Consider the following 15,575-nt stretch of genomic DNA (forward strand, 5'->3'; position numbering starts at 1 on the left):
GGGAACCATTTATAAAGTGGGTACAACTCCTTTACAACAATCCGCTAGCAGAGGTAGGAGTGAATGGATGGCCCTCGCGCAACATTCAACTGGGGAAAGGCACCAGGCAAGGATGCCCACTATCGGCAATGTTGTTCGCATTAATAATAGAACCGCCAGCCGTCATCCTGCGGGGCACAACCACGTGGACCGGCTTTCGATGGAACTCAGAATGGGAGGACAAGATATCCTTTTACGCAGTTGACCTCCTAGTTTACCTGGGTGATCCGGCGATCTCCTGCCCTATAGTCACTCAAATACTGGTAAACTATGGAACCTTTAGCGGCCTCAGGGTGAACTGGGCTAAATCTGTGCTCTTTCCGGTGAAAGGAGTGGACTGCATACCGACACTTGGATTACCAAACCATATCGAAACCACACGGTTTCATTACCTAAGCATCCTAATTGCAAATAGGCTGGATAGCTACGTGACTCAGAACCTGCATCCATTAACTAAAAGATACGCACAAGATGTAGCCCACTGGGAAGCACTACCACTGACATTGTTAGGCAGGGCAGCGCTCTTCAAGATGCTGGCCCTACCCCGGTTCTTGTACATCCTCCAAAACGCCCCTCTCCACATCCCCACTGCAGAATTCCGTAAAATATATAGATCAACACGCAAACTCCTGTGGGGTGGGAAACACCCGAGGATAGTTCTCAAAACCCTCCAACGTTCAATCTGGGAGGGGGGAATAGGGCTCCCGAACATCCAAGTCTATTACTGGGTGACCCAAATGGCGACGGTAAACGATATATTACATGGTAACCCAATACCCCCCATATAAGGGCCGAAATAGCTTCAAGACACGACGTGTCCCCGATTGAAAGCCTCTACAACCGACAGAACCGCCCTCCCGAATGCACGATAGTAGCGCATACAGCCCAAGTATGGAAGGAAGTGCATAAACACATAGGCTGGGATAATAAAATCACTCCAATCCAACCCATCTGGAATAATGCCCACCTTAAAGGTCTCAGTAACCTCCCGAAATGGCCAAACTGGGTAGCAGCCGGTATACAAACCATCCAGAAAATATAAGCGAACAATCAGATTATTCAGTTCGCCGAGATCTCGACAACATACGATCTACCAACCACCGAAAACTACCACTATGGACAACTACAACACGCACTTACCGAACAAAGAGCCCAACTGTTGGACATGCCGGAGTGTACGCCCATAGAAAGAAACATAGTTACAGTGTGAAAAACAAGGTCACTTCTACCATATATAATGCTATTTCCTCATTTGCCACGAAGGAGCTGTTGAGCCTGTAACGAAATGGGAAAGGGACCTGGGCCCAATATTACCTGAAGAATGGATCTCGACCCTGATGTATCCTAGGGACACCGCAATCTCGGCAAGAATCAGGCTCATCCAGCTGAAAATACTTCACAGAATATATTATCCCTGTGTAGCATTCTACAACTGGGGCAAAATGACCGATCCCAAATGCCTATGCTGCAAACAAGAGGAAGGAACCTTCTACCACATCCTATGGCAATGTACACGAATACAACACTTCTGGCATAAATGTAGTGAACGACTCTCAAGGGCCATATGCAGACCAATCCCAACATACCCCAAACTCCTTCTCCTGGGAATTGAGGAAGAAGGAGACATGTCTCGCTTTCGAAAAGCTGCTACTCTCAACATCCACAGGAATAGCCAAAAGAAACATTGCGCAAATGTGGGGCTCGGAAACAACTCCAAAATATGATTGATGGATATCAGACGTAGATGCTATCATCCTAATGGAACGCCGAGTCTACCAAGCAAGAGGCTGCCCGGGCAAGGCAGACAAAATCTGAGAGAAATGGGAACAGACACTGTAAGCCACGTACAGAACAAGTTAACAGACCTTGGTGCATAACCTTGCCGCGACCACAGAATATAATGTCGTCACCTGTTACCACTTGAATGAGACAGTCAAGAAAGTGCCAGTTGTTGTTGTTTTTATGTTTATTTTTATTTCAATTCTATCTGTATCTTAATCTGTGTTTCTATATATGTACATATCCATGCAGCACCTGCTCACACTGCTCCGTCATTTGTATGCAAAGTTATACGGTTGTGTATTGTACGTCTTTGTATTATGGGACGAAAATGCAATAAAATGTGTTATTAAAAAAAACCATGGCCTCGGGTGGAGAGAGTTGAGAGTAGCAATGTGGAGCAGGTTGCCTCCTTTGAAGGACTTCCGCGGAGGGGTACAGGTCAGAGGTACGCCCTGCGGAAGAGTTGTAGGTGCCCGAGAATGGGAAGAAGAGGGAGGAGGAGAGGGCAAGGTAGCCAAGGAGGAGGAGGTGGGTGCCAAAGGGGTGGCAGAGGAAAGAGGCAACAGGGTGTCTGGAGTAGCAGCAGAGGCAGATGTAGAGGTGGCAGAGGAGGGAATGAAGGGACAGCAGGAGAAGAAAGGAAGTTGATAAGGTGCAGGAAGCGTGTATCAAAAAGGAGGTTGGCCTGAGGCCCTTGGACCAAGACAGTGCTGTTTAGTTAAACATTAATGATTGTCTTGGAGGAGTGGAAGGGGGCCAGGAGGGCCTCCCATCGGGTGCCACCATTAATGGGTGAAGGGGAAAAAGGTGAAAGAGCAGACACCATATGTGGGGTCCATAGGCCTGGAGAGAGAATGACAATTAGGTTGGTAAGGGTATGTCTGGTGAAAGCACTAGTGTAGGTATCAGAAAGGTTCCATGTCATTTCATCGCGGGATGTTTTTTCGCGGGGGTTTTTACCATGACTTTTTTTTCTCTCGAAATAACCCATCAGATTTTTTTTATTTGGGGGGGTGTGCCCACCCCCCAACCCCCCCATTTTCTAAACAATTCGATGGGTTTTTTCAAAAAGAAATTCGTGGTAAAAAACACTGCGAAAAAACATCCCGCGACGAAAGGACATCGTACCATCAGAAATAGGGAGGCCTAGGTTGGAGATCAGGATATCCCTTTTGAACTTCTTCCTGCCAGACTTGGTGAGAAGGATAGGATAGACAATAGAAAAGCAGTAAGAGAAGATAGGTGAGACAGAGAGCACCATAGAGGGTGCAGAGGTGAGACAGAGAGAACCATAGAGGGTGCAGATGGAAGAGTGTGGGGAAGAAGGGAGAGTGAGTGGAGAGTGGAGGGAGGGTGATCTAGGGAGCAATCAGGCAGGGGGGAAACACTGGTGCGGGGGGACACAGAAGGAGAAGGGGCAAACAAAGGACAGAAAAATGATATGCAATACATTGACAAAGTCAATTGCCAATGGAACCTAGAAGTAAGGAATGGAGACAGAAGGGATGCAGGCAGTACAATGTAATCAAGCAACAATGTAGAAACAAAATGAAAAGAACCAAATGATCACTTAGGGACCCTAGAAGTAAGGAAAACACAACAGGGATGCAGGTAGTAAATTGTAAGCAAGCAACCATGGATAACAAAAATGCCAAAAAATAGAGGCATTGACCAGGGAACCTAGAAGAAAAGAATGAACATAGCATGGGTGCAGGCAATGCAATATAGCCAACACAGTGGCAGCTCTACTCGGGGCACAAGGCCACCACATTTATCCATACCTCGATGACTGGCTAGTCAGGGTGGAGTCTCCGGTAGGCAGTACGTCACACAGCTACCCCCCTCATGCATACCCCATACGATCTGAGGTTTTCTATCAATCTCAAAAAATCCCAGCTGCTGCCCCCTCAGACTCTGGCATTTCTGGGTCTTATATGGGATACGAGGACTGGGAGGATCTTTCCTTCAGCGGACAAGATCGCTGCAATCAAAAGGGCTACAAGGCACTACCTCAGCAGAACATTAACCTCAGCCTGGTGGTATCAGCACCTGCTGGGAATAATGGTGGAATGTCTCCTTGCTGTACTGCATACGAGACTCAAGATGAGGAGGCTGCAGCGTAATTTTTCAGCTTCCTGGAATCAGGAGAAGGGTTCCCAGGCGGAGCCAGTCGGCACACCACAGCATCTCCACCAGGATCTGGTCTAGTGGGATACAGACACCAACTTGCTGGTGGGCAGGTCCTTCTGGCAGCGCTTACAGCAGGTCACCATGACCACAGACTTGTCCCCAGAAGGATGGGGGCCTACCATTGACAACCACAGCGTCCATGGAATCTGCACTCATCAGGAGCAGCTGGAGCACATCAATTGGCTCGAGATGATGGCCATCTGGCTTGCTCTCAAGGCCTTACTCCCCATAATCACCCGCAAATTGGTCTGCATACAGACACAGTTCCACCTGCATGTACTACATCAACAAGCAGGGCGGTCCCAGGTCCCTGCCTCTCTGCAGGCTTTCGATAGACATCTAGGAGTGAGCACTGTCTAACAACATCCACTTGTCAGCGGTCCATGTTCCTGGGGAAGCCAACCTGGAGGCGGACAGAATCAGCAGATTTGGGATGGACAATTAAGAGTGGCAGTTGAACGAAGATGTCCTCCAGGGGCTCTTCGGCAGTGGGGCCACCCTCAGGTGGACCTCTTTGCCACCAGTTCCAACAAGAGATGCCCTCAGTTTGCCTCATGGCTAGGGCAGGGCAGGGGCTCGTCGGGCGATGCATTACAGATCCCGTGGAACAACATGTAAGCGTACGCCTTTCCCCCCCACTCTTTTGGTTCACAATGTCATTTGCAGGATCAGGAAGTCTCGGAGCCTCTGGGTCATCTTGGTAGCACAATGGTGGCCCGCGAGACCCTGGTTCTAGGAACTCCTCTGTATGTCGGTTTAGCCCCCAGAACACCTCCCGATGGGCCCAGTCCACTTACTCTCCAAACAGGGGGCACAGTGGTTCACCCTGCTCCGCAGACGTTAGCCCTCACAGCTTGGTTCCTGAACAGGTTGCCCTGAAGCATTTTCACCTGTCACGGGATAACCTGGCTATCATACAGGGGGCTAGAATTGGCTTCACCAAGAGTCAATACAAGAGCAAATGGACGAGGTTTTGTCACTGGGCAGAATCAAAGAAGATTGATCCATTAAAATGCTCGCTGGACCATGCTCTATCCTTCTCAGTGCATCTGGCTCATTCAGGAGTGCAGGTGGACACATGCCGGATGTATCTAGCTGCCATAGGGGCTGACAAAAATTCTTGTGACAATATTTTCTCATTCTCCAATCCGGTGGTTAAGAGACACCTGGTAGGTCTAACCAGGCTATATGTTGTATTGTGCCTGTCTGTGGTGATGTAGCTGATGATGTCGTGTGGAATGTTTGTGTGTGGATGATAGAATCTTCTTAGTGAGTGTTCTTTTCAGTGACAGTTACTGCTGGCTGACCCTGGGTGATGGGAGCCAGTGTTTGTCTATACTTATGTCCTTAAAGTCTTCATGTGGAACTGTAACCATTAAGCTGGAAATAAACTTACATGAAGTGAATTTAAAGAGCCTGGAACCTGCTTTTTCACACTATACCCACCTATCAAACTGCCACATCCAGTCTGGGACCATAATGTGGTGCTTGGCGCCCTGGCACACAAACCATTCAAGCCCATGGCGTCCGCAGACATCAAGCCGGTTACCTACGATTTTATCTGAACAGGACTATTGGCATCCGTAAATCGGATGCACTATTCATCACATTTGCAGGTTCAAATCCAGCTGTCCAGCATCCAAGGCTTCTATAGCAGGGTGGATGGTTATGACCATCAAGGAGGCGTACGAAGGGCAGAATAAGCCTTTGCCAGCAAACATCCACGCCATTGGAGCCAAGGCCATGGCAGACTATCAGCAAGGCGGCTTCGTGAGCTACCCCCCCCCTGCTTTTTGCAAGCACTACTGCATCCGTGGTCAGACTTTCCTTCCTATCTTGGGTCGCCTCGATGCTAGGATGCCGAAATTTTGCAAATGTTAGCCTCGGCGGACCAGCTGAGGATACCCCAGGTTTCATGCCGAAACACGGAATGGTGACACCGGCAGCATGGTATCCCAAAATCAAAGCTGGTCAGCCACAGGACGATTCAGGCCACTTCCAAAGGCTTCCTTTGGCAGGGCACTGAGCAGACGTCAGGAATGGATGGCCCCTCCACTCCAAGGATCGCAGCTCCTTCGCAGGACTGCTAAAGATCACAAGCATGACAGGGCTGCCCCAGGACAACAGCAGAAGTTGGTTGCCAGTCCTCATTCAGTCAGGTCTCTGGTTTCTTTGAGGATCTTAAAGCTGGACAGGATACTTGTCTACTTCAGGTTTCTCCAGGATCTCTCAAGAATGTGTGCAGGGGTTCTCTTTGTACCCTAAAAGCCAGATAGGAGCTGAAACTCCCACTAGCCAATAGCAGGACTAGTCCTCACACACACACACCAGAAGTGGTCCAATCAGGACCACTGGCGGAAACATTCATGCAAAACACTCAGACACACTGAAATCAGTTTGTGGATTGTGACCAGACAATTCCAGCCCACATCCTGCTTGCAAACACACATAGCCCTCCAGTAGCACGCCAAACGCTTACGCTTTCCCAGGCACTGAAAGTCCTTTTAAGGATTTTCCTGGCCTCTCAGGCCAGGAAGAAGGCTAAAGAACAAGATGGCAAAAGGACAAGTGAAAAATCTCGTGGCATGTGCATATTTGACCAGTAGCCACAGTTAGTAGCCAAACGCGGTAAACGCAGTAAGGCTAAAATGAAAATTCCCAAAAAGTGGGAAAGTGTCACTGCTGCCACCAGCTTATCCTTTTAGCACACCTAGAGTAACCAAAAATCCTCTGAGTGTTAGTCTACGGCAAAACAAAAATGTACCCCATTGTACTGCAGTGTATGCTGCGTTGTAAAATGATACAAAGTTACCACAAGTGATACAAAAGTAACCAAAGGTACTAACACAGTAACACGACTAAGGGAAACCATGTTTCCCAGTACTGACAGCCTGAAGGACATGTCAGTTTGCCCAGGACATATGAGCAAAAGCCAGTGCAGTGAAGCTTAAGGCTTCAATGAACTGCAAAAAGTACAGGTCGGATTAAAAAATAAAAGCAAAAAGTTTGGGGGTTCCATAAAGATGGAAGGAAAGGTGCCTTCAAGAGAAATCTTTTCTAACACTGACCACAGCTGGGACAGCTGTTCGGCTTGCAGTGCTCTCGGATACAGGGCATTGAAGAATGGGTTGTCGCAGTGGAGGGAAATCTCCCACACTTCTCCAACACACCTTCAGGACTTCGTCCCCATGACCTCTCGTCAAGACAAGGTAGGCCCTCTGTTCAGCACAGCTCCACAGCGCAGCGACTCCTTCCCCGGGATTCCCATGGATCGGGGTTCCTCGATCTCAGGTTCTGGCAGGCCCAAGGCCACTAAGGCTACCGGCTCCCAAGCCGAGGGGCCCAGGGGCTCTTCCGAGTGCTCCAGGGACAGACCTGAGGCCGTTCTGAGTACCGGGTCCCAAGCTGAGAGTCTCAGAGGCCCCCTTAGGCTGTCCTTGGAAGGGGTGAACAAGTTTGTCCTCTTCTTCTACCCCAGGGGGTAATAGATCGTCGAGCGCCACCTCCAAGAGTCTGTCCTCAGCGCAATCCAACACGGCTACCAGCACAGGTGCAAGGGCGTCCAGCCTACCGGAGCTCGCTCCGAGGTTGTGAGTCAGGGCGTTATGACTACCGGCCATAAGGCTGTATCCTCCCGTGTCTGAGGCCTCTCTTGGCTCAGGGCATCCGCACTCTCCCGCCCAGGGTGTGGCAAAAGGCTTAAAAATGGCAGAGAGGCAAGTGGCGGAACCTGCCAGACCGACGGCCATCTTGGATCACGCCCAGAGCCCGCCAGTGCTTTCGACCCTTGAATGGGATTTGCAGGATGATCCCAGCCGCCTCTCCTCTTGCAGCAGATCCTACAGTGTAGGCTTCTGGTCTCGTTGGGAATACATCTACCCATCACAGTCTTACGGATACATGCCCCAGGCACCTCTGTGCTTTGACTAAGAGCGGAGACACAGCCACTCGGAGTATCAGGCCCCTAGGGATCCGGCAGATTGTGAGGAAGGCTTCTTCGACTGCTTCCTCTTGCTTGCTTGTGTATTGAGTGAAATAGTCAAATCAATATACTGTGTCTGTCGTTCTATATCATTCTTTGAGATTCTTGTAAAGGTACTGTATAGAGGGGAAATTAATTCCTTAAATATTTAACCATCGCTGCTCGTATCCTAAATAGGCAGGACCCGTTCTTGATCCAACTAAAGTATAAATGTATAGAGCAGGATATCAGCCCTTATGATATCAAGGGCAGTAGCTAACAACCTCTCTTGGTGAGCCAATAGAGAGAGCATGATGGTGGGGGAACTATTTTGGGCACTTTGACCGGAGCCCCAAGTGATAACGAACGCTTCTCTGAAAGGCTGGGGTGGTTACTGAGGGGATCTTCAGGTCTGCCGTCTTTGATCCCAGGTAGAATGTTGCTGGCACATCAATCGGCTGGAGCTGCAAGCAGTCCAGCTAGCCCTGACCGCCTTTGCGCCTTTTCTCTCAGGGAAAAATGTCCTAGTCCTGACGGACAACACAGTGACCTTGCATTACCTCAACAAACGGGGGGTGGAGGTGGTCATTGCCCCTGTGCAGGGAAGCTTTGGCTCTGGCCACTGAAGAACAAGATATTCTCTGCAGCCCATCTGGCAGGGACGGAGAATGGGTTGGCGGATGCTCTGAGCAGGCAGAGCATGGTCTCTCAAGATAAGCAGATCTGCCCAGGAGTAATTGCAGAGATCTTCTCCCTTTGCGGAACCCCACCAGTGGACATGTTTGAGACTAAGGACAATGCAAAATGCAATTGCCACCAGGTGGGGAGTGGGGGGCATTGGGAGATCTGTTCTTAGTGGAGAGGGTCTGCAACTCCACTATGCATTTCCATTGATCCCAGTCATCCCGTGGGTCCTCAGGAGTTTGAGGAGGTTCCGAGCCTACCTGATCTTAATCTCCCCGGATTGGATGAGAAGAACGTGGTACCCAGGCTTTCTGGGGTTGACCTTTTGCCCGCCTCACTGGCTTCCTCGAAGCCTGGACCTCTCATCCCAATCAGATCTGGTGCTTCACCCAAATCTAGAGTCCCTCAACCTGCATGATTGGCTCTTGAGAGGTTGCGGTCTGAATTTTGGGACCTGAATGATGAGATGAGGTTTTGGATGTGCTGCTGGCTGTGCACAACCCTTCCACCATGTCTGTGCTTGCTTATAAAGAAAGTTTGCGGCATGGTGTAAGGACAGAGGTGCAGACCCTGTGTCTTGCCCTACCTCCACAGTCATGGGATTTCTGTTATCCCTGGCTAGGTTGGGAAGGCAAATAGGCACAGTTAACACATTTAAGGTCTTGTCCCTATTCAAGAGATCGCTGGCTCTTTATTTTCCAGCCCTATTGTGGCTCAGTTTTTAAAGGGCCTTGTAAATAAGATCCCTCCAACACCATTTGTTGTCTCATGTTGGGATCTGAAATTAGTTCTTTGCTTCTTGATGGCGGCTCCATTTGAGTCATTGCATTTAATACATATTAGCTTCCACAAGTTAAAGACCTCTTTTTTGGTGGCCATCAAGTCAACAAGACTTGTTAATGAACTCCAAGCACTTTTGTGCAAGCCACCGTTCCTGGAGTTTGTCAAGGGGAAAGTTTTGATGATGGTACGACCCAAGTTCCTACCAAAAGTGATGTTGGAGTTTCATTACCGGTTTTCATATCACCACCTCTGCCATCCAAGGAAGAGTAGAGGCTCCATATGCTGGAAGGAAGTGATGCCGGGCTTACAGTCTCACTCTAACAGGCGTGTAGCTGCATCATCTGCCTTAAAGTGGGGCGTATCAGTTAGGAAAATATGTCATGCCACAACCTGGGCTTTGCTGCACACCTTCTCTGTGCTATAGTTTGGACCTGGTGTGGAAAAGAGATGTCTGCTTTGGCAGTGCAGTGTTGCAGAGTCTCTTGGTGTAAATTTCTACCTCACTGCGCGTTGCGAATACTACTTTGGGAGTCTTATCAAGGTGAGGAATCTGTGGGAGAATTCGATCCATTGAAGAAGCAATTACTTGCTGTTAATGTTCTTTCAATGGATTCTTCTCACACAAATTCTTCACCACCCTCGCTACCTGTCCCCCTAGGGAAACATATTTAGCATTCTCTTTTATGAACTTGTCTTTCTTTCTCTTATTGTGCTTGAGTGCTGTTAGTTGATCTGTCAGAAAAAAAAAACACAAAAACCGAAATAATTGTCAAGGCCATTAGTCTTACTTATCTGTTCTTGACCCAAAAAGTCCATGTACGGGATTCGATTTCATCGGTTGTTGAGCACTGGCAAAGATATTGAAAAAAATATGGCGAACTGAGATATGGGGCGTAGTGTATGGTATATATGTGTTCACTGATGCCCCGTCCAGAGTAAGGGGGTGGCATGTTCGAGGCATGCAGAGGTCAAGGAGACGACATTGAGCCGCATTACACCCCGTTAAATTGTTTTTCCGATCATCTGATGCTGAGGGGATGATCTAGTAAGATGAGGAATCTGTGGGAGAATAATATATAGAAAGAACATTGAAGGTAAGTAGTTTTTCCATATGGCCAATATGAGGGCACCTCCGGGTCTCTGGGCTCCTTTGCCAGAGGCCCTGTTTCTACTTCTGCATTGCAGAGAAGTGCCCATGTTGTGTAACTCTTTCGAACGACGATGTGGGCTTTGGTACACATATTTTCCAAACACTGCAGCATGGATTCCTTATCCAGTCAAGATGGCCAATTTGGACATGCAATGCTCCAGGGTTTCATGGTAGGTGATGGTTCGTCACTCTTATCCCATCTATGGATTTCCTACTGCTTTGGGGGACTTGAAAATTGGGGGAGAAAGAAATCCATTAGAAAACAAATTACTTAAATTTGGTTATGTCCTTTTAAAATGGATTAGTCTTTCCTCCCAAAGCTTACTCAACGACCTCCCGACCTACACCTTGGCAGAATGATTGTAAGCTATTGCAGTTCTTCAGCAGCTGTGGGCGGGTGAAAATGGGAGTAACTGGGGTAATGGGTTTCCGAAGCCTCTATTTTTTCCCCCCAACATAGTTGCACCCAGTGCCATGGGCACCAGTGGAGCCCACAAAGAGCTGCATCATTTGCCATGTGCCTGTAAATATTTCCAAAGCCATAGTTGCACCTGAAGGATATTTTTAGTTAAGCCATCAGTGGGAGGAAGGATTTAATGTAACAAGAGGAATAAGACCTTTTCCGCCAGTGTGAGCATTTTTTTAATAGTTTTTCAAAGGATGAAAACGTACTGCTTAGCAGCAAAGTACTAGGATGTTCTCTGTATACTTACAATGTATCACAACAGTATATTATAGAGGTCAGGTTAACATTGGTTAAGCACGTTATAAACTTGGTGGTGTTCCCGAGAAAATGCTAAATATGTACAAGAACCTTGACTAACGCTGTGTCCCTGTTTTTAATGTTTGGATGCATGAAGTTTCACTTCCATTACCAGGTTTACATTTTACTATGTAAATAGAGTAACAGAAAATATTTTGTGTTTATTAGGTGATGAAAGTGGAGATTCCGAACTATTTGATGGAGCATTAAATATTGAGCCTTCAGCAACCAAAGCTGAACGAAGTCACTTGATAGTGTGGCAAGTCTTATCTTGCAGTGAATAATCAATCAAGAGCAGAATATCAATTTTCCTCAACATTTTGGTTAAGGACGTGTTGAATTATTCGACTTTATAATGTTGAAATATTCATTTTTGAGGAATTTCTTTGCCATGGAATCATTCATATTGCACAGTATCTTAAAATAGGAATTAGACTGTGCTGTTTAATTTCACGTGTATCCTGCCATTGGTTTATAATTATAATATGTTATGAAGAAAACATAAAAGTATTTCATTTGCATTTATTTATATCCTTTATATATACATTTAGCTTATTCTGCCAGTTAACACTTTTAGGTATAGATCTATTTTTTCAAACATTATTGAAGTTGAATTTGGAACTTCCTTAACTTCCTGATATCATTACTAATGGCATCCATATCGCATAACCTTGATTTGTAGCAGTGCATTTCTCATGTAAATTGTACAGTTTTAAATTTGATTTTGTACCATGTTAATTGTTTATGTTGTGGTGTGCCCAAACCAAACTTAAGCAATGTGGGTACATCACTGTAAGGTTTATCACAACTGACTGCATAACATCACTATCTTGTTAATAATGTAAACACCATTCCATGTTTTTAAAAAGAATGTAAATGACCCCAAAGTTATATTCATATATATATTTATGTATTTTTCATGACCACAGCATATCAGATTTTTGTACACTACATATAATGACATTAGTTGGGTTATTTCCACAAAAACCATGACTCTTTTTCAGCAGAAATTTCATAGTCTGATATATTTTTATTTAATGTTTTGCATTTATGTACAAAGCTCTGTAAAGAACATTGTTTGATTTAGAGGGTTTTTAATCCTGAATTGTATGTGTTACCTTTAACCAAAGAGAATCACATTTTCTCCCGCTTTTGAGCAAGTTCGATTTTTATCTCTAGATGCACGACTTGTTAAGTATTTTATTGCAAAGAATACAATAACGGAAGGCTCAGTGTGTAGTTTATGTACATTGGTTCAGTGAAAATGCAATGGATAAATTTAAGATATAGAACAGGTATGTAAATATATTCTTTGGGAAAAATGCCCATGAGTAGTATGTACAGTCTTAAAATTGTATTATGTACAAGAATAGGGAGCATATTTCTGCTGCACTACTTGAGCATTAGCTAAATTGTGCCTTCTGTTTTGGCAGTGCTTGGCCACTATTGAAGGTATTAGATGTTCCTTTTTCTTCGTCATTTTGCTTTGCAAATCAACCTTCCAGTGCCACATCTTGATGTGCAAAAAGAACTGGAGCACACAGTCTGTGTACATTTACTGACCATTGATGTTACACCAGTGTGGGCCTTTGAAATCCTTTTTGAAGCCAGGATTAAACTGCAGTTCATATAAATTCATGCTAGTCCAACACAGTGCACCTAAATGTGTCCCTTTAAAAAAACAACTATCATGAATATGTGCTTGATACATGAAGCATATTTCAATTATTGCCTTCCACTGGGCCAAAGGTGTGGCTTAGTAAGTATAGGTTACATACATGCATGCAGCCTTGCATCATTTTACATCCTTTTGACACAGCTTCTGTGACTCCTAAAAATGCAGTTTTAATTGAAAAATAATGAATTGGAAAATGATTTAATTAGCTGGTAAATGTGCTCGATGTGTTAAATTATGTATGATAAAATGGAGATGAGTCAGATTAATTCTGTTAATTTATACTATATGCTTTGTGAAATTGTATTTTGTATATTTTAAGGCAACTCATTAATTGCCATCACAATCCTTAAATAAAATATGCAGTTTTTATACAATTTGTATTCATGTTAGGTAATCCCATTCTCAAAGAATTACTGTAATAATAAGACTGGATGTATGCATTTCATAATATTCTGTAACCCAGGTTAAATTTGGTGATTTCTTCAAGCATGAAAACTTTCATATTTTAAGGAAAGTGCATACAGCTTGATGTAATTGTGTGTTTTAACACAAAAATGTAGGATTGTTAACACATACTCTGTGGATTGTGCCATTCAATGCCTTCCTACGTTTACACATATGTGCACATAGCCAGTAGAGAGATTATTTTAATATAGACATTCTAAGAGGCATTTATTAGGACTATTTACTGTACTGGCGATTCTAATGCCATTGTGTTGTTGCTAAAGATGTGAGCTATGCACAAATTAAATGTGTTTTGCTTCCTTTATATTACTGCTTCTTTGTTGGATAGAATAATTACATTTAAAAAAATGTTGCATTACCTGAACCCGTTCTTGAATTTTAAGATTATTCTGATGGGTTTTTGCATTTTTTAAATAAAGCAATCATATTTATGCTTCCACTAACTAATATGTATAAACCAAACATTTTCCTTTTTGTTCAACACTTTTTAGAATCTTGGTCATATTTTAACCTTGTTTTGTGCTATATACTTTTTTTAATTCAATTTAGTTGACACTTTGGCCCAAATGTTGCTTAGGAGTTAAAAGTACTATTTAAAAACACGTCGCAGATATGTGGAAAGTTCTCCATTGTGAATAAAACAATTCCTACAGTGCACCATTGCATTGAATTTTACTTGTCTTTGTCGTCCAGAAGTGATGCAGTGTTAGACGTTGCTGACAGTTAACATGCCACATGCTTTTTCTGAATTGAACATTTCATCTGTTTTTTCAGATGTTTCCGTATTTATTTGTTATTGAATCCACCTTTGGTTTCATATGTAGGTATGTACATTACATATATATACATAAAGATGTATATGGAACCTGATTAGTATTGTGTTGTGTATTTTAGGTTGTCAATAGTGTTCCTTAATAGCTGTAATTTGACTTCCACTTCTCTATGCTGGACTGCACAGTTAACTATGCTGTCTTCCTCTCACCATCTACCCCAAATTGCCAACCCTGTGTCACTGCCCTTGGACTTTCAAGCAAAACCTTGGTTTTGGACAACTGCAGGAGTGTTGTCACAAACTTCAACCCGAGCTGAATAAATAAAAACATGTACTGATCTACTAGAACTAATGAAAAGAGTCAAATTGAGGGAGACTTTATCTTGCACCAAAACACAGACCAACTAATCAGTGCAGAATTATTTTTAGGGTTTGTCAGCCTGATTCAGATTCACATGTTATGAATGGTCTGTCATCTAGGGATTCCTCAAAAGTATTGCTGCTTGTTTACTAAGGTAGAAAATTAGTCATTGATGGGGCATTCCTAAGACTAGAACATTACACCTGTATTATGTATACACACTACCCACAAATCTCCCCAAAGTTGATGATTAGATGCCTAGAGACCAATGAAAACATCAACTTAACATTGTTGGTGCTTTAAAACAGACAGACTGTAGAATTTAGGTGACATCCCAGAGAGATCAGGTCGTATGGATAATGTAGGTAAACTAGTTTTGCCAGTATGTGGTCTACTATGCCATGGGCCTCATTACACGAAAGGCGGTTAGGGTTAACGGTCACCGGTAATGGTACCGGTGACCGTTAACCCTTACGGCCTTACTATGAGGTCCCTTTGCGGGTTGGTACTTTAACGGCTGCTGTTTAGCAGGCGTTAAAAACCAACCCGCAAAGGGACCAGGGTGCTAATTACGGTACCGCAATTTGCGGTACCGTTATTAGCACCTTCCCCATTCCCATAGAGCCCTATCGGGCAAAAATGGGAATGAGGAAGGGCAATGGGGGAAGGGGGAATTACCGCCCCGCCAACCTTGGAATAGGGCGGTAATGCCCCTTTCCTCGAAGGCGGTGCCGGTATTTTACCGGCATGGACCAAGGTGCTAATAGCACCTCATTACCGCCTACCGTGTAATGAGGCCCCAAGTGTGACTAGCCTGCATGGAAAAGACAGTCTTTGAAAGTCACCATTGCTGTAATGCAAGGTTCTCCTCGATTGGTACAGACAAGGTGCTCAACCGATGTTTCCCATAAGATCATGGGGAGGCACTTTCCAAACGAAAGGCGGTT

General features: G+C 45.0%; 1 protein-coding gene across 1 annotated transcript in view; it reads left to right on the top strand.

Annotated features, from left to right (window-relative positions):
* SPAG9 (sperm associated antigen 9) overlaps positions 1–14,150 on the top strand; it is a 2,727,931-nt gene extending 2,713,781 nt beyond the window's left edge. Inside the window, exon 30 of the mRNA XM_069654919.1 lies at positions 11,521–14,150. Within this exon, the coding sequence (XP_069511020.1) occupies positions 11,521–11,636 (116 nt within the window). The 3' untranslated portion in view covers positions 11,637–14,150. The remainder of the gene's footprint in view (positions 1–11,520) is intronic.
* The last annotated feature ends 1,425 nt before the right edge of the window (positions 14,151–15,575 follow it).

Source organism: Ambystoma mexicanum, chromosome 3q, assembly GCF_040938575.1.
Source record: "Ambystoma mexicanum isolate Mex_15411 chromosome 3q, UKY_AmexF1_1, whole genome shotgun sequence".
Taxonomy (NCBI): domain Eukaryota; kingdom Metazoa; phylum Chordata; class Amphibia; order Caudata; family Ambystomatidae; genus Ambystoma; species Ambystoma mexicanum.